Source organism: Eleginops maclovinus, chromosome 23 (genome assembly GCF_036324505.1).
Source record: "Eleginops maclovinus isolate JMC-PN-2008 ecotype Puerto Natales chromosome 23, JC_Emac_rtc_rv5, whole genome shotgun sequence".
NCBI lineage: Eukaryota > Metazoa > Chordata > Actinopteri > Perciformes > Eleginopidae > Eleginops > Eleginops maclovinus.
Window position 1 is genome coordinate 1,436,105 of NC_086371.1, and position 20,450 is coordinate 1,456,554.

The 20,450-nt window shown below is 40.2% G+C and overlaps 1 protein-coding gene and 1 long non-coding RNA gene across 3 annotated transcripts; one reads left to right on the top strand and one right to left on the bottom strand.

Moving 5' to 3' along the window:
* Nucleotides 1-83: 83 nt before the first annotated feature.
* LOC134859769 (uncharacterized) lies at nt 84-6,171 on the bottom strand. Of its 2 annotated transcripts, none has more exons than XR_010165156.1 (3): nt 6,000-6,171; nt 2,191-2,300; nt 84-157 (listed from the first exon to the last, which is right to left on the bottom strand). It is a non-coding gene; the product is annotated as an uncharacterized LOC134859769 (long non-coding RNA). The 2 variants fall into 2 exon arrangements; XR_010165157.1 differs by having other exon boundaries at nt 2,191-2,305.
* Nucleotides 6,172-9,045: 2,874 nt separating this feature from the next.
* On the top strand, nt 9,046-12,900 carry atox1 (antioxidant 1 copper chaperone). The gene is made up of 4 exons (XM_063875711.1): nt 9,046-9,220; nt 9,761-9,839; nt 11,356-11,503; nt 12,277-12,900. The coding sequence occupies exons 1-3, from the start codon at nt 9,215-9,217 to the stop codon at nt 11,478-11,480; spliced, it is 210 nt and encodes a 69-aa protein (XP_063731781.1). The 5' UTR covers nt 9,046-9,214; the 3' UTR covers nt 11,481-11,503; nt 12,277-12,900.
* Nucleotides 12,901-20,450: the final 7,550 nt, after the last annotated feature.

Here is a 20,450-nt window from a genome sequence, read left to right on the forward strand (position 1 = left end):
GACCGTGCTGTGGTTCCTTTATAGCCCAACATTAGCCGCCTTTAGCTTAGCGGTGGTGAGCTGAAGTCATGTGACCGTGCTGTGGTTCGGGTAGGTCCAGGAGGAGAGGGACACAGAGCGTCCATTTCTGAGGGATTTTGGTCCGAGAACAAAGAACCTGAGGCGAACAAGAGAAAGGCAAAGATTAGAAAGAGGCCTTCTGTCGCACAGCACTGATAACATGTGGAGGCGATGTTAAGGACTTCTCTCTTTAGCACTTCTTTAAAACATTCCTCATAGGATGATCATATTTACTTAACTCCCACGCCACTGCACACACTTGCACACTGATGGAGAATTTAGCTCCATGATTCCTATTGTCGTCAAGTTTATCTACATGCATGACGCCCACAAATGAGAGTTGTACCAAATGTTTCCTGCTGTCTGCTGCTTCACCGCCGTCTTAATACTGGTTTGTTTTCAGCCGGTGGAAAGCCAACAATAACTTGACTGTAGTGAAAATGCTGGAGAAGGAAAGGTCCACTCGTGAACATCATTTGTATAGATTTGTCTCTGATGTTATTCTCTGAATTCTGACATTTTGCTGAAAATCTTCAAATTTGGAGAAAAGTCTGAATTCTTAAATGAAATTTAAAAAGTCTGAATTATTCTTTCCTCTGAATTCAGACTTTTTCCAATAATTATTTTTTCTTTAATTTAGAATTTATACAAGAATTTAGACTTTTTTTCAGAATTTAGACTTTTTTCCTCTGAATTCTGATCTGGCAAAAGATTGCGTCAGATCTCTGTCCAGCTCTTCCCTTGCTTCGAAGGTCTGAGCGCCAACAAATATGGGTTTAAGAAAAACCTTTTTGTTCAAACAGAGAGGAACTTCTTTTGGAAGATGTGATGTAAGAACGTTGTCAATTAAGTCTCTCATAGTGAAACCATTAAAAAAAAGAAACTATACTTTCACTTCTGTGAAGCGCTTTGGCCTTTGATCATAACCATCTCAGCTGAACTCTTGGCATTATCAGACACCACATGACTGCAGAACGTGACTCAAAGAGACACGAAACCACAAGAAGGGACTCAAAATGACCACAAAGAAACATAAAGCAATTACTAAGAACATTTAAAGACTACAGAAGACACAGAAAGACCAAAAGGAGACTTTAAAACAAGCAGAACAGCTGCAAAGAGACACATCATTCATTTAAGAAAGGGGGGAACCAACCACATGTCAAAAATAACGCCAAAGAAAAAGGGAGGAAACCAACCAAAGAGCTAAGCTAAAGACAGAAAGACACAAAATGACCACAGAGAAATATAAAACAATGGCTAAGAAAGTCAATACTACTAAAAAGAGACACAAAAAGACTACAAGGACACTCAAATTATTACAAAGACAGCGATGCAAAGCTAATTCAACCACGGGAAGACAAACACAGACCAAAAATAAAACAAAGAGACACAAAGCCACTTCAGAAGGCAGTCCAAAAAGAAAGCCTTGAGGGGCTAAACTCCGGTAGCAACACTTTGAAGCGCATAAACAATTCCGCTTCAATTCTGGCATTCAGTCGACCACTTCTTCCTCCACAACCAGTCAAACAATCAATCCAGTCCCAGTTACTGTACTCAGTGTGTTTGCAACTGCGGTCTGACTCAGCCTCTCACTCTGCACAGACCCCAGTGAGCGGAGTGAGATCAGAAAAAACCCAGTAACTCCAGAGAACCAGCCTTCCACCAATAATGAATACAGCTTCTACAAAGTGACAGAAACAACAAAGAGAGGATCCTGGGCCCGTTGCAGCATAGTCTGCCGACGATGATTAAGTATTTCATGCATTGAGGTTTAATTCAGCTCATGTCTTAATGGACTTAATAGACATTTCCCTCAAATCTGTCAAAAAAAGAGAATGAATAAAAGTATTTGTCTTTAAATGACTGCATTGAGCTTGAAGTATTAGATTGTGTTGTTGTTCTAAAGACGGGGAGTATATAAATCGTACGGAGTGTTCCTTTATCACAACATTTTCAATATTTAAATTTGACTGATAAGATCTCCGGCCAAACAGGAAACCAGCTGAGTCAAACAACGTGTGAATTCAGCGCCTACCTGCCAGTCTGGAATACATGTCCTTATATGTACCCGCTTTATATCAAACTACAGAACCAGAGTTTTGTTTGCGATCCAGGGAGAGAGTTTACCTTCATTACCTTCTCTGGTGTCCACGTCGCTGGAGGCCATCATGTCGGGTCGGTGTCTCCCAGCCTCTCAGATCCTAATACCGGGTGATCAGGGAGTCCAGCATCGACAGCTACACTTTGCAGAACAGAAACAAAAAACTGTTCAATGAAAGAAGGAAGGAATTGATCCGCTTCAGATCAACAAGTCCCATGTATGCAACTCTGAACAAACTGTTGTCCTTTATGGATAACCCCTCCCACCCTCTCCAACTGCAGCTGGACAGACAGCGGAGCTCCTTCTCCAACAGACCACTCCAGCTCCGCTGTCACAACGACAGGTTCAGGAGAACCTTCCTGCCCTCTGCAGTAACTCTGTACAATAATTCCCCTCTGGCTGCAGACAACTCTCTGCTCTGTAGCCTCTCTGTAAACTGGACTGAACATGCAACCCTGACATTTGTATATTTCTCATTCTTATTTTTAGTTCTAATTATTTGTTATGCTTCTTCTTTTGTATTGCGCTGCTGCAATGGAAAGATTTCCCAGCTTGAGATTAATGAAGTATTTCTGATTCTGTAAATGTCCCCCGCTGTGGGACGAATAAAGGACTTCTGATTGGGAACACATCTTTCAATCAGTGAGCCCTAATCAACATGAATGAATTAAGAGGTTATAGTTCATTGGAGACGGGAGTGTAAAGGGTTTGTGCAGAAACAATAAAGCCAAACTATTTTACACAAACACTTTTTTTGCCACCATAAATATCATTTAGAAAAATAAAGTTCCTTTATGTATATCGTTAGCGATCTGTATATTTAAGCCTTATTTTACCAGCTGTTCATAATTGATTGATTCATAGTTGATTTTTTAGTGCTAAGCTACCTGCATAACACATATGTGTTATCCTTTCCCAGTAAATAGTGTTGATTGCATATGTGAAATGCCAAATTGTGTTGAAAATAAAACATATTTCGAGCAGTAAATGTAAAACTCGAGCCTTGAAACACATTTTTGAACCTTGAGACTTTGCACAAACCCTTAATAAATATACCGTGGTATATTTGACATTGTGAAGTCAATAAATACCAAAGTTAGGGCTGCAACTTAAGACTGGTTTCCTTATTTTCTCTGTTAGATCAGGTTATATTAAGGTATTATTTTGAGGGTTTGCACAAGGCGTTGCTGTCCACCTGCTGACTCATCACAGAGACTGTCGCCACAATTTGAAGGAACCAAAATGTAGCCGTCATGACTTTATCTACGTTCCCTTATCTGCCTGTCACGGCGTCACTGCTCAGTGTTAACGACTCCTGAAAGTGGACAGTTTTTACAGGAAAACCACCATTTACGGGTGTTTTTGAATTCCAGGTTCAGGCGTTTACCCTGCCTCTATCGTACATCAGTACTACTGCATCCTGGGATATTTTACAGAACATCTACCAGGCCACTCAAGTGTACAAAAGTTGAAATGGATTTCTCCTGGCAGCTCCTCTCGTGGTTCAGCAGAGGTTCAGTGAGCATCAAGACAAACGTGGTTTCCTCTAAAGTAAAAAAAAAACTCAGCGGTTTCACAATGTGTCGTGACTCGTGAAGACCAACAATGAAGACGGGAAATTAAAACAGTTGTGGTGCGATTACCAGCACCTAAACTGAAACAAAAAGCTGTTTACGGTGTGGGAATTTGAGAACACTGACTGCCATGTCCATTTTTTATCAAAAACACAGATCATTCACAGGGAAAAATCTAAAAAGTAAAGGTTGTTGTGAGAGCCAGTCTTTTGTTTTTTGTGAAAAGGAAGAATATTGTAGTCAAGAGCCTATGAAAGACTACATTTCCCAGGGCGCCAGCCTTTCAGGAGACTCAGAGAGATGGGCAACCTGCGTGGAAGACTTCATCCAGACAGTTTTTAAGTTACAGAAGAAGACTTAGTTGTTGTTTCTTTAATTTGAGTTTGAGGGATTCGTTTGACTATAGTAGAAGCCTATTATCTTTGCTGAACGTGTCTGTATCATCTGAAGTCAGACAAGTCATCACAGCTGTAATAAAGTGGATAGATTAAAGGTTAATGCGTTAGAAATGTCTGTTTAAAAGGCGTCTAAGTGGCTCGAAGGAAGCCGCGACAATAGCACGTGAATTATAAACCTCAAATACTTTGTAAGATCGCACCCTTTTTAATTCTGTCAAGCCTTCAGGTAGAAGAAATAACGTCTTTAAAGTTTGATTTTATTTTCATTATATGAACAATTCAATAAAGCTGGTTCTTGATATGATCATGGAAATATAACATTTTAAATATTGCATTTATTTCTAATAAAACAGATGTTTATTGGCTGCTGCAGCTAGTGATTATTATTCAGTAAATAATGGACTTTTTTAAAATTCTTAAACCATTTTTTTATTCAGAAACTATACAAGAAGATTCCCAGTATAATTTCCCAGAGTCAATCTGACACTCATGCTGCTTATTTTGTACAACCAAAAGTCTAAAATGCCTTACATATTCAGTTTACAGTGTTGTTAAACTAAAAATCCAGTAAAAATATAGCACTTTTGTTAATTAAATGTGATCAATCAATATTTAAAATAACTGTAGATTCATGTTCTGTGGATTGACGATCTGGATAAATTAATGATTGACTAATGCTTTCAGTTTCAAAGCTTATGTACCTAAAATAACCTTAAAAATGCTGTGCAAAGTTTGGGAAAAGTATGCTTTGTAGTGTTTTCTTACAAAGTGTCCCCTTACTATATAATGCAAAAGGATATTTGAGCTCAAGCCATAACATACAAACAAGTGAGCTTTACATTGTCAATAAAACACTGCAGATTGGGGGATTATCCAGTGTTTACTGATGATGAGCTAACACAGCACATTCCCTGTTTGCCCAGAGTGAACAAACCCAACACCTCTAGTGTCTGACGAGAACCTCCTTCAACACCCACCAGAGAAGTACTCAGATTTAAGAAAAGTAGAAGTACCAGAGTATAGGAGTACCTCAAAATTGTACTTCAGTACAGTACTTAACAGTAAGTGTACTTGGTTACTTAACACAGTCACTCACTCTCTCTCACACACACACACACACACACACACACACACACACACACACACACACACACACACACACACACACACACACACACACACACACACACACACACACACACACACACTACAGAGAGGGAAACCCGAAGATCTACTCATTGTTTCACAATAATCTTTGACCATTGTCTCTGTCTTCTTAATGGACAGGGCGGTAAAGCAAACAGCAGTGAAAACACTATTTAATGAGCTTATGTTTCATTAAGTATGCCATGAAGGCAGTGAAATAGGGCTGAGCTTTTCATTTCTGGTTACCTCCGAGGAAGTCTACTGGAAAAGATAGAACGGGAGACGTGGGCTAAACATGGCAAATACTTGGGAGTCCTATTGTGCTGTTTTGAATGTTCCCGGTTTCTGTCGTGTGTTGTATAGGTGTTTGTGCATGCTAATGGTCTGCAAAGGCTAAAAAAAACTGGTTTCAGACAGAGGGTGAAAAGAGGTGATGCAGACATGAGAAAAATAAAGAGCTTTTTGAGCATTAAATCATGGAGACATGTCAGAGGCAGGAAAGACGTGTATGGACCCGAAATGGAGAGACGTGTCCTTCTTAAGCAACAGCAAATCTAAACACCAATAACCGAGCACAGAAACACCAGGTTGTTTTGATTTTCCCGACCTACCAGCTTAGCTCTTAGCTAACATTAGCTTCATGCTGCGATGCCATCTTTGAGACCGTAAACACGCCACGAAAAGGCTCCAAATAAACAACAATAAACAACAACCTACCTCCCACCTCCGTGTAATCTCTGTGCGGGTATCCGGCTGGGTTTAATTGAGGTTATCCTCGCCACAGACCTCTGAATTTTCCTATCATGTCTCCGGCTGAAATGCTGAATACAGATTGAAGCAGAGCAGGAGGAGTCGGCTGTCGGTCCGCGAGCCAGCGGAGCAGGTCATGTGACCCGAGGGGACGTGTGCGTTTGACGTTCTGTTGCCATAGATACGGATAATAATAACGGAAAACCGTTAGGAGAAGTACTCCGACCCTGTACTCTAAGACATTCAGATCGTGTACTCTAAGACATTCAGATCGTGTACTCTAAGACATTCAGATCGTGTACTCTAAGACATTCAGATCGTGTACTCTAAGACATTCAGATCGTGTACTCAAGTAAAAGTACTCCGACCCTGTACTATAAGACATTCAGATCGTGTACTCAAGTAAAAGTACTCCGATCCTGTACTCTAAGACATTCAGATCGTGTACTCAAGTAAAAGTACTCCGATCCTGTACTCTAAGACATTCCGATCCTGTACTCTAAGACATTCAGATCGTGTACTCAAGTAAGAGTAGACGTACTCAGATATTGTACTTGAGTAAAAGTAAAAGTACTCAGATCTACTCAGATGTTTACTCGAGTAAGAGTAGAAGTACACAGATCTTGTACTTGAGTAAAAGTAGAAGTACTCAGATATTGTATTTGAGTAAAAGTAGAAGTACTCAGGTCTTGTACTTGAGTAAAGTAGAAGTACTCAGATCTTGTACTTGAGTAACAGTAGAAGTACTCAAGTACTCAGATTTTGTACTTGAGTAAAAGTAGACATACTCAGATCTTGTACTTAAGTAAGTAAGTAGAAGTACACAGATCTTGTACTTGAGTAAGTAAGTACAAGTACACAGATCTTGTACTTAAGTAAGTAAGTAGAAGTACACAGATCTTGTACTTGAGTAAGTAAGTACAAGTACACAGAACTTGTACTTGAGTAAAAGTAGACATACTCAGATCTTGTACTTGAGTAAGTAAGTAGAAGTACACAGATCTTGTACTTGAGTAAGTAAGTACAAGTACACAGATCTTGTACTTAAGTTAGTAAGTAGAAGTACACAGATCTTGTACTTGAGTAAGTAAGTACAAGTACACAGATCTTGTACTTGAGTAAGTAAGTACAAGTACACAGATCTTGTACTTGAGTAAGTAAGTACAAGTTTAGGAATACTCTGTTACAAGTAAAAGTCCTGCATTCAAAATGTTACTCAAGTTGAAGTAGAAACCCAGCAAACTATAAATTCTGAATCATTAAAAACAAACCGCTTCATCAGGCTGTGATCTTCAGACCTTTCTATTTAGACCTTTCTACTTCCTTTATAAATATCAAACACACTTTCCTTCCTGTCAGTTCAGAACTGAGACACGAGCAGAAGAGGATGAAGTAACACTCAGACAGCTAAGAGGAAGTTAAGAAGTACTCAGATCTTGTACTTGAGTAAAGTAGAAGTACTCAGATCTTGTACTTGAGTAAAGTAGAAGTATTCAGATCTTGTTCTTAAGTAAAAGTAGAAGTACTCAGATCTTGTACTTGAGTAAAGTAGAAGTACTCAGATCTTGTACTTGAGTAAAGTAGAAGTACTCAGGTCTTGTACTTGAGTAAAGTAGAAGTACTCAGATCTTGTACTTGAGTAAAGTAGAAGTACTCAGATCTTGTACTTGAGTAAAGTAGAAGTACTCAGATCTTGTACTTGAGTAAAGTAGAAGTATTCAGATCTTGTTCTTGAGTAAAAGTAAAAGTACTCAGATCTTGTACTTGAGTAAAGTAGAAGTACTCAGATCTTGTACTTGAGTAAAGTAGAAGTACTCAGGTCTTGTACTTGAGTAAAGTAGAAGTACTCAGATCTTGTACTTGAGTAAAGTAGAAGTACTCAGATCTTGTCCTTGAGTAAAAGTAGAAGTACTCAGATCTTGTATGTGTAAAAGTAGATGTACCAGAGTGTAGGAATACTCTGTCACAGTAAAAGTATTCAAAATGTTCCTCAAGTAAAAGTAGAAAGTACTCTCATTCAAATGTACAAAAGTACCGACAGTAAAAGTAATCCTTGTGTTAATTTCCCAAATCTGTAAAGTAACTACAGGTATTAAATATATGTAGTGGACTAAAAGTACACCATTTACCTCTGAATTGTAGTGGTGTAGAATAACAGTACTTCGTTACTTTACACCACTAAAAATATATTTATATTTTGCAAAAATGTACACAGAACGAACACTGTAAACATATAAAGTGTTGCACAGTCCAGGAAACCTACAACTGAAAATTGGCAAATAAACAAAAACACATTTTAAATTTGTAAATGATTTTGATAATTGTGACCTTTCATTTTATGGTAAAATCACAAAGGCTTTTATTTTGAAATAAAATGTACTTCTTGGGTGCGCTTGATTTGTTTTCCTGGGCGGGACGGACTACATTGATTGAGACTGCGTCTAGATCTACGCAGTTTTATCGGTGATTTATTTGAGCTTCTTCTGGTATAATTTGATGATGCAATTATATGAAATATGATTAAACAACACAAAGGGTTTAAAATGGGTATTACAAACAGAAAGACAAGTCACCGCCGGAGTCAAGTTAACCAAAACAAAAGCAGAAGTTTCCTCCAAAATAAAACAAGCAGGAACGAGACGTCTGTAATGCAGCGCATATTGTTCCAGCACGAACACGTGTGTAGTCCTTAAAATAAAATAATGTATTAATAATCATACACAAATCCTGGAAAGAGTAATTCTTATAACAATAAAAAAATATAATACTAATAAAATTTATTTAAAATACAACAATTATACTAAAATGACAAATATACCAAGAATTATGATACAAAACTAAAACATAATAATAATAATAATAATAATAAGATACAAAAAAAGATATTTAAAAAATACAACAGCAATAAAAAAAACATTATAATACAAAAATACAAAATACAGTAATAATAATAATACAACAATAATTGTACAAAAAATCGAAACAGTTATAGTAAAAAATACAATAATGGTACCAGCTCTCAGGAGTGAAGGAAGCCCCGCCTCTGACGCTATTTCCGGTTCTCTTTCCCAGTCTAGCTTCGCACGGGCTAACGGGGACCGGTTCCATATCTTACTGCAACATCTCCACGTCCCAAAGTCCTCCGCCAGTCTGACAGACGGTCGCACTTCAAATCCTCCAACATGACCGTGAGTTAACATCCGAATGTTTCCAATGAAAAAGCGTTTCCTTTCCGCGTAGCTAGGTAGCCTGTAGCTCTCAGACTGGTTTCAGTCAGCTGACCAGAAAACACTTCCATTGAAACCACAGAAAGAAGCAAACATCAATTAGCAATGTAAGCGTTTTACTGCCATGTTCCAGCTACCGTGGGGGACAATGAAGCCATTGTTAACATCACGTCAAAGTGCAGTAAGATGAATTCAAACTCAGATATGTATTTCCAGCATCAGTATGCATGGGGCTACTTTACAGCACATCTGTATAGAGTGGCGCAGGAACGAGTCCTAAAAGTGAGTTAGCATTTTACAACTTCGTCTCAGTCACTGGGATTTCTCCTTAGGATTTTGGAAATTAGCTCGAAGTAAGGTCTGTGGTTGACACAGGTTCAAAAGATGAATATGTGGTGTCAGGTAGTCTGTTGATAGAGTGATAGTGTTGTAATGTAAGTGTGGTTATAAAGGAGCCATTCCCCCAGTGAGATTACAGCTCATTATCTAATCTGGTTGCAGCAAAAGCACGGGTTCGAGGTGGCCATGACATGTGAGGGCTGCTCAGGAGCCGTGACCCGGATCCTCAACAAGCTGGGAGGTGAGACTGTCAAATCCTGTCTCAATATGAGAGCCTGAATATTATCAATATGCTGGAAAAATGACTGGGTATCGTCCCATCATCCCAACAGAATCAGAATCAGGTTCATTGGTTAACACATAAATACACACAGTGCATACATGAACACAGCATGTGGAAATCAGTTGTAAGAAAAGGAGCAAATCTATTGTACATAGAAAATACTGAAAATGGAGATAATTATTTGCACAGCATTTGAATATTCATACAACTTAAACTGAGTACAGGGAATATGTGACAAAATCAAGTTTATTGCTGGAGGGAACCCGGGGATTTTAGCCTTTGCAGACCATTAACATGCACTAAAACCTATTAGTGTTGCACGGTGCACCGATACTAGAAGGGTATCGCGATACCCTGCCGTTAAAAAGCCTCCCCTCCCTCATGCACGCTCTAGCTGTCGGATCATGTGACAAAACGAGAGCATGGCTGCGAGTGCGAGTGCTATTCCCGATGTGACTCGGCTTGTTGACAAAAAAGATGCATGAAACGAAATTTGGAAATACTTTCAAGGTTTCAAGGTTTTATTCGTCATATGCACAGCAGATACAGCGTATATGTTGGCAATGAAAATCTTATGTCGCGTGCTCCTCCAACAACTCAACATACATGGTGCAAATAAGATAAATAAAATAGTGCAAAAAGAGAGAAGAATATTTACAATTTGGTTTCATCTCTGCTGACGGAGACACGCAGCTCTACATGATCACCGCCGCAGCTCCACCCGTTGTGACGGGACCGGTGCACCGAGCAAAACACATACTTCAAGTGAAATACCTGACACACTTAACTATCTGATCTACATCTGGAACTAGCTGAACCAGTTATTAATATGTTTATTCTTCACTGTCGGGTCACTCATTACTGGAGCATTGAGCTGCATGAGACGGAGCATACGACTGGCTGTCAGGAGAGGGAGAGAGGGAGAGGGGAACAGAGAGCACTCCATGTATTTCTCCCGTGTTATGATCCAAAGTTCATGTAAACTGTTGAATAATGTACTTCATCTACTATAAGTAGTTTGTTGGACTGATTTTTTCTCCAGGTTTGAAATAAAGCACAATACTGACGTTTAAGATGGTTTCCCCTTTTTTAAGAAAAGTATCGAAATCGTAATTCTTGGCTTGGTATGGAAACAGAAATGTTGGCATCGTGGCAACACTGAAACCTTCATAAGGCCTCTTTAATACACGTATCCCAACAGTCTTTGATAAATATTGTGTGATGTTAATTAAACCGAGGCATAAAGGACTTTGACTCCGGCAGCATGTCCCCTGATGTTTTACTGGGTCATTCAAATGAGTGGCTCTTCTGTTTTTCTACAAGCCTCACACACACACACACACACACACACACACACACCTCATTTGGTTTAGTCAACATATGACCAACATTAGATTAGAGGGACTTATGGTGACTCATTGCGGGAGTTTCCTTTCTTTATGTAATTAAACTCATTGCCTCTCTGTTCTGTCAGATGTGACGTTTGACATCGACCTGGCCAACAAAATGGTTTGGATCGAGTCCGAAAGAGACGTGGAATTTCTCACGGAGACTCTGAAGAAATGCGGGAAGGAGGTCAAGTACATCGGCACCAAATGAAGGAGCGTGCTGCACTACAACAGGTGACGTGACGGGGGATATTAAAGTCCACACTGAGTTAGGTTTATCCACAGATGCATGCTTATGATCTCCATAAACTCAGTCAATCTTTGCGGGGTCAACCAGAAACAATAGGAACTTGCATGAATGACTTTCACCAGATATAAGTTATGATATTAATAATAAAGCTTTATTCGTAGAGCACTTTACACACTCAGAGTGCTTCATAAGTGTGTGGCACAACAAAAGATAAACAGAAAATAAGACATTGAATTCAGAGCATGTGTACGTGAGTCTAAGAAGGTAAATGCAATAAAATAGCCCAAAGATAAACAACAGATAACCCACTCAGTAAAGTAATACATGCAAAATTAATAAAAGAACTATAAATAATAAATGAATAAAAAAGGATCAAAGAATAAATGTAAAAAGTAGCTAAAAATAAATTAAATAAAATAATTAATAAATGAATTAAATCAAAATATTACAAAATAAAACATTGAATTATAAACAAGGACAAAAAAAAATTGATTGAATAAAAAAAATACTAAAACCCAAAAATAGTTCCTGTTCCAGAGTTTCCATCCTTTTAATTTTGGGGACTTTCTGAATAGTTATTATATTACTTTTAAGCACTTCTGCTTGATCAGATGGCAATAAAAAAAAGTCAAAATACATGACGTCGGCGATCTGATGGAGCCTTTTAGTCCTGCAAGTATTTCCTCTATGATCTGTTGTGATTTAACAAATGTGACTTGGATCTCTGCTCATTTCCTCCATGTGTGTTTTTCTTTAGGAAGTCCTGGCTGCTGATGCAAAGTGAAGGTCAATGCTGGAAAAAGTCTAACAGACCCCCCCGCCCCCCAAACTCATACGCACAAAAAACCCCCCCACCTCAGTGTCGAGATTTACCAGGTCATGATGTCAGGCCTCTGATATGCAGCACGATAATCAGTAGTGGCCTGATCTAATTGATCACTTTACTATACCCAGAACGTCCTTAAAGCAGCCCTGATGAGTTATGTGTTGTTACTTTCAGATGTCTTTATTTGACAGAAACATCAGGGCGTTTGTCCTGTTATAAAAGCTGCACACGAACACTAGTGGACTTCCTTTAACACAACTGAAGTTACATTCCCTGGATTATAAACCTTAATGCAAAGTATCGCCTCTGTTTCCCTCAGTGTTGCTGCATGCATTGGATTTAAAATGACAAATGTCATATGCTGGACAAACGACTTCCTTTACACTACCACAGATCAAACCAATCATGTTTCTTAAATGAACTAACACACCTTTTGTTTTCTATTAACAACCTGAAGTCATAATTCACTCTGTCTTATAAAGAGATCTGTTTCCTCTCCTTTAGTAACTGTCTTTATGTTGTGTACACACGGGAAATAAAAATCAGTTCTGCCTCTCTATGTCTACTGCGTTATTCTTAAGTTTGGAAAATACTTTGAGGTTAGGAGGCGACGCTTTAACCACCAGGAGGCGCTGTGGGATTAAGGTGCGCACACTTTCTAAGGAGATGAAATTGTTTTGAAACATTCAAGGGACAATGTAGGACTTCTACCTGTAACAGTCATTTTGCAATCAACTTTTACTTAATTATGAGATCGGAGCGCTTCTGCAGAAGCCTGGTAGACGCTGCAGAGGGCACACAGTCCCTGGCCGGCCCCTCACCCTGCAGCAGGCCAACAGAGGCTCATTGTGTTCAGCACAAACTCCACAGACAACCATACAGTCACTGGATTCCTCATATTACCCTCCCACACACACGAACACTGTCTCTCTGCAGCCGATCTCATGGGTGATGTCTGTTCTCTGATGGAAGAGTCAGGGACAGTTTAAATGCAGAAATTGACATTAAAAAAAGGATCCAAGCAGCCTCTGAGCAAGGCAGGTAATCCACGGAGAGATGGTGTGTGTCTCAGGTGTAATTGTGTCTAACTGCAATAAAGTGTATTTTGTACATTCATCTTCCACTTGACTGCTGACACACACCGTGTATCTGAGATATGCTGTGTGTGTATTCAGTTTCTACTTCCCCCTGACAAACATTGGCTTCTTGATATAATTAAAGTAATATATTAAAGCAAATACAGCGTGTTTGCCATGTGGTTGAACGCTTTATTTGAATGAAGTGTCGACAGGCTTCAACTTTCCATTGGCTGAAAGCACAGCAGGGCAAATTACAGCCGAGTTTGAATCAGATCTGTGCAGAATTTATTAACGTATCCTGTGAAAAGTGAACAGATGTCTTTTCATTTTAATGTTAGGCCTATTAGGATGCATTCACAAGCTCACATTTATTCCATTTTAGTCTAACTTTGTTGCAGCTCTTATAGGATACTCTGGTAGTGACAGCATCCTACAAGATTGCATGAAGTGAAGCGAAACACTGGGATGCTTGCGTTGAAATAGACACAGGTCGATGACTTGTTTCTGCTTGACATCTGGATCAAAGACAACCTGCAGAACATGCTAAGTAAAGTCAACCAAATCAGCGCTCCCGTTGAACACAGACTTCTGCGATTACGTATCCAGCACTGCTTCGAATTTGTACCCTTGGCCTTCTGTAAACCAGTTATCCATCCAGTTAGCTCAAGTTTAAATACCTGTGTCTTAGTTGTGCACACTATAAGAAACAAACAATAATAATGTAAAATAAATAAATACATAAAGAAATCTAATAAATAAAATAAAAATACTACAAAATAAAACATTGAATTAAAAACACCAAAAATAAAATGAATGAGAGAAAAGTCAAACTTAAGAACAGCTCCTGTTCCAGAGCCTCCATCATTTTAATTTTGGGGACTTTCTGAATTGTATTTACTTTGAGCACTTCTGCTTCTGCTGTATCTTAGTGGTGCACACTATAAGACGGGTTCACACGCGACTTTTCATCGAGTGTTTTTCTGATGAATTCATCCTCCCCAGCCTCCTCGATCAGTCAGTCTACACTCTGTATTAGGGTTTAGCTATAGCCTATTAGATTGTTAACAAACACACACACACTCTGTCCTCAGCTGACCAGGTAATTAATGTGTCTGTGTGTGTGTTGGTCCCATGGTTAGGGGTGAGGGTGGGGTGCAGTGAAGGCTGTGAGATCCTGTCCAGGCAGCCCAAACAAACACACCCATCAGCAGGGGGTTACAGTTAGACTGAGGAGAGCAAACACTCCGGTCGCTCCTGGAGCCTCCGCCGGGGATTTCCTCTCTGTTTGGGGGGACAATCAGGTTAATCCACATCACTGAAGGTGTATGCAGGTGTACTTTATCTGCACATAAACGGGTTATATCGTGCAATATTACTGATGTGAAAGTTACTAATTGATTATGCTATTTAAGTACAATTATAGGCACTTAAGTTTTTCCATCTTCTGCTGCATTATACTTCTTAACTACTTCTATTCAGAGTTAATTTAACAAATCTAGATTGATTGAATAACTTGAAGGTTTTATAGAAGTTGGGTTTGTACCTTATTGTTATCTTATTATTTACATTTGTTTCTGTCCCACTTTATATTGCATCTACAGCAATTTCACTTTGTATAGGTTTGTCTTGTCTCATCTTATCTTAAATAAAGTGTGTGTCTGATAAAGAAAACAGGATTATAGGATTTGTTTTGAAGCTTGATAACATCCCTCTGTGATGCTACACATGAACAAATCTAAATAAAACAAATGGGAAGAATCTTTTGTAATTCTACTCTCTGACAAATTGTAAAGTAGAAGCTGTGATGCTTATTTGACGTCAGATAACCTTATTCTGTTGGTTGAAAAGGGCAGACAGTTAAAATCCTACAACAAGAAGAAGAGCATGAGGAAGGAGAACAGAAGAAGAGCTAGTCTAACATACTTGAGTAAAAAGCGAATTGTTGTGCATAATCTTGCTATTCCCACTGTGGACCCTCTGACGCCATGAACCTCCTCAAAGGTCAATCTCCTAACTGAAGCTATACCCTCCTAACAGGTGCAACAAAACTAACAAACATGCAAGTCGGGGGAAAGATGTCCATCACACAGGCTCACACAAGCCCTGATAAGGAACATCAGGATGAATGAGATCCAGCAGCTGAACCACGACTTCATGGTCAGTGCAATTTGTTCTCCAGCTCTGCAGGTACACGTGGCACGGACCGCGTTCAGACATGTTGAAGAACAAACCAACAACAGAGAGCCACGTGACAATTGTTGTTGCCCACCTCAGCAGCGAGAACACAGACGATTCCAGCTTTGATTCGCATTCCAAAACCTAAAGGAACACTTTAATGTGGATCAGATATTTCAGAATAGGAACAAGAAGAGATCAGATTGGTATGTGATAAGAAACATCTAGACCTTCTGCTATCAATATCATGTCGTCTTGATTCTGCACCTGCAAAGGGATGCATGTAAGGTAGACACATTCACCCGCAGGACAGGAAGTAGACAGAGCCTGAAAAATAGATTAAAGCAGACGAAAACAGACCCTCAGTATCACATGAAAACAAACAAGTGTGCTACTGTATGTGGTTTCATCTGATTAACAAGGGAAGGAACGAGGTGATGCTGGCAGGCTCTGTCGCAGCAGCCTAAAAAGACACTTTAATAAGCCAAGATGGGAAAGAGTAATTCCTCCAATAATCAGAGACTTTAATGTCAGGTTTTGCCGCGGGCTCACACTGCACAGTCATGATTGATGAGTCAGCGATTCTGAGCAATTCTCACAATTCTGTTCCCTGCACATTAAAATAATGTGACATTTATCATCCTGTTGGCATTTAGCAATATTGCCATTAGCAGGAGTCGCCCATTGTGCCTCTGTGCCCCTACAGAATGAGATTAATGCGTCAAATAGCTGATAGGGTTTTTGCTGAACACGCAGATGCATGCATGAACTTGAATGAGTGAAGGCAAGAGTTTCCCTGCCCTACCCTTGAACAAATGATCACTGACTACCTGAGGCTGTCATGTTTCAGGTGATATTTGATGTAGGCCTATATACATATATATATTTTTTGTTGCTGAATATTGAATTTCATTGGACCTTAAAGCAAGGGTGGCTACCTTAGGTTTCTAGATGTTAATGTTGGGCTATAAAGGAACTACAGCACGGTCACATGACTTCACTTCACCACCGCTAAGCTAAAGGCGGCTAATGTTGGGCTATAAAGGAACTACAGCACGGTCACATGACTTCACGTCTCCACCGCTAAGCTAAAGGCGGCTAATGTTGGGCTATAAAGGAACTACAGCACGGTCACATGACTTCACGTCTCCACCGCTAAGCTAAAGGCGGCTAATGTTGGGCTATAAAGGAACTACAGCACGGTCACATGACTTCACGTCACCACCGCTAAGCTAAAGGAGGCTAATGTTGCGCTATAAAGGAACTACAGCACGGTTACATGACTTCACGTCACCACCGCTAAGCTAAAAGAGGCTAATGTTGGTCAGGAAGTGCTAAAAGGCTGACTCATTTCTTGGGAAAGGACTCAATCCTGCAAAGCCACTCCCTAAGAATGAATGTAAAACACAAACATGGCTTTTGTTAATCAACCTTGATTATCCTTTTGTTTAGGAGCAGACTGAAGATCATTAAAGGCTTTACTTGTTTTAATATAATTGAATATAAAATGAATGGCTTCTGCTTTCTAATAAATGTGGAGCTCTTTCAGCCAACTCCTCAGCTCATAAAGTACTTTCTGTTCTGCAGGAAGTGAACGGGTTTCCAAAGTAATGAGACGTAGCAGAACTGAAGATCTGCCCTGCATCCATCCACACTGCAGCACAGCGTGTGGAGTGAGCGTGTGTGTGTGTGTGTGTGTGTGTGTGTGTGTGTGTGTGTGTGTGTGTGGGTGTGTGTGTGTGTGTGTGTGTGTGTGTGTGTGTGTGTGTGTGTGTGTGTGTGTGTGTGTGTGTGTGTCTGATGTCAGAACACCGTGTCCAAACTGCAAGTTTTTTTTTTACACGTCACCAAAATGTCTGCAGCTGCTTCTTTGTTTCAGTCCAGAGTTTCATACTCTGGACTGAAAGCCCAAGATACATTATCTTACTCCTCACTGTGTGGCAATATCAATGTCTATTCTCCATCAGCTTCTTCCAGCTCTTTATTAAGACTAAATTCTGTTTACTCCAGGGGAAATATACAAAGCAAAAGACCTTTGTTTGCTGTACACATTTTCCAACCTCTTTACCTGAAAATCTGCTGTGATTGCATGTGTGGAAATCTAACCAGATGCAGCAATAGCACGCTATGTACAGATCTTTCTGGATAACCACGTTTGCATCCACTGTGGTTGATTTTGGACACGTATTGTGGGCGACAGCTTGTCCTTTTACAAATCCCTACAAACCTGTCCTGAAGAGAGGCAGTGAGCTCATGTGCTGTGCTGTGTGTCGCAGTAATTACAGCCTGTAACCTTCTATCAGGGTTAGTCTCTGTGTGGAGACTCAGACCGACGATTTTTGAGGAACGACCAAATCACAGACTTCCCTCGAACACACGAACAGTTCGCTCTGACACGTTTGAGACTTTCAACGTTGATGATACAGAGACATTTTGTTCAGCAGGATAATCTCTACATGTTAAAAAACACATCATGATTTCTGAAGTGAAAAGCTAACGATAGGCTATAAAGGAACTACAGCACGGTCACATGACTTCACCACCGCTAAGCTAAAGGCGGCTAATGTTGGGCTGTAAAGGAACTACAGCACAGTCACACGACTTCACCACCGCTTAGCTAAAGGAGGCTAATGTTGGGCTATAAAGGAACTACAGCACGGTCACATGACTTCACGTCACCACGGCTAAGCTAAAGGCGGCTAATGTTGGGCTATAAAGGAACTACAGCACGGTCACACGACTTGTACATGACTTCACGTCACCACGACTAAGCTAAAGGCGGCTAATGTTGGGCTATAAAGGAACTACAGCACGGTTACATGACTTCACGTCACCACGGCTAAGCTAAAGGCGGCTAATGTTGGGCTATAAAGGAACTAGCATGGTCACAGGACTTCACGTCACCACCGCTAAGCTAAAGGCGGCTAATGTTGGGCTATAAAGGAACTAGCATGGTCACATGACTTCACGTCACCACGGCTAAGCTAAAGGCGGCTAATGTTGGGCTATAAAGGAACTACAGCACGGTTACATGACTTCACATCACCACGGCTAAGCTAAAGGCGGCTAATGTTGGGCTATAAAGGAACTACAGCACGGTCACATGACTTCACTTCACCACGGCTAAGCTAAAGGCGGCTAACATCACAGTTTTATTCTCACAGAAATGTCCCTTAATAAAGGTTTTACTGTATGTGTGTGTTGGCCAGCAGCAAATTGTCTGCAGCTCTGTTTGAAATGTCTGGCTGGAGAAAAGTCAGCCAACAGTGGGGAGCCAGTAAACATGTTAGCAGATTAGCTCTGCAGCAGACTAATGAATGTTAGTGTCCTGACCCTTGACTTGCAGGTCGATGCACTCCTGGAAGAATTTCTGGCATTTAATTGAACGTGAAGAAATGTAACTTCAGAGTCCAAGGCGATAATAAATCATGCTGCCAATTTTGTCTTTTATTTGGGTCTTAGTTAGTTGCATTCTTTTGGCCGTTATGAAGTTTTCTATTTCTAATTTAGACATATTTTTTCTGAGAGGCAATGCACAACAAACATGTCATTAACACCTTGAGAAAATGTTCATATGAGCAGAAAAAGGCCTTAAAAACCCTGTAAGTTAAACTGGGTGTGTGTTTATATGTTGTTGTGTGTTGAGCAGGAGGAGGAGGAGGAGGAGGAGGAGGAGGAGAAGGAGGAGGCCCAGTTTAACTGAAGGCAAAACATCCATCAAAGTGAAAAGGCTCCCTGTCCCTCGGCGTACAGTAGTAATCATTTTAAAAGAGGCTGTGACTTTATAGAGGAAATAGCACAAAAAGTAGCTTTGATGTTTGTTATTGGTTTATATAACACACACACACACACACACACACACACACACACACACACACACACACACACACACACACACACACACACACACACACACACACACACACACCTTTACCGCTGTCTTTCATGTAAGACACAGTATGAGGTCTGTAGTTTAATGCACTTTCTACATACATACCTGGAGAGTGGGAGAGGAAAGATACCCTGATTGAAATCCTGTGCAGCATTAGAAAAAGACAATGCGTCCCCTCTAGTTGAATCTGTCTCAGCTCGTGTACTGCTTATTCATTTTTGTCCTCAATACAGTTGCACAGGAATGAGCCCTAACCCAGAAATGAGTCAGCATTTAACCAGTCCCTGTTCCATTGGTTGGAAGTCAAGGATTTGCTGAATGTGTTTTTGGTTGATAGCCTGAAATAAGGTCTGTGGTTAACACAAGCTGAAGAGATTATGATTCTACAACATTAATATGTCAGTAAATACCCGACTGGTGGATTATAAAACAGCGGTTGCTAACAATTGTCTAAACGAGACGACTAAACGTCATCACACCCAGCATTAGCCACCTTTAGCTTAGCGGTGGAGTCGTGAAGTCATGTGACCGTGCTGTAGTTCCTTTATAGCCCAACATTAGCCGCCTTTAGCTTAGCGGTGGTGACGGTCAAGTCATGTGACAGTGCTGTAGTTCCTTTATAGCCCAACATTAGCCGCCTTTAGCTTAGCAGTGGTGACGTCAAGTCATGTGACCGTGCTGTAGTTCCTTTATAGCCCAACATTAGCCGCCTTTAGCTTAGCGTTGGAGACGTGAAGTCATGTGACCGTGCTGTAGTTCCTTTATAGCCCAACATTAGCCTCCTTTAGCTTAGCGTGGTGAGGTGAAGTCATGTGATCGTGCTGTAGTTCCTTTATAGCCCAACATTAGCCACCTTTAGCTTAGCGGTGGTGACGTCAAGTCATGTGACCGTGCTGTAGTTCCTTTATAGCCCAACATTAGCCACCTTTAGCTTAGCGGTGGTGACGTCAAGTCATGTG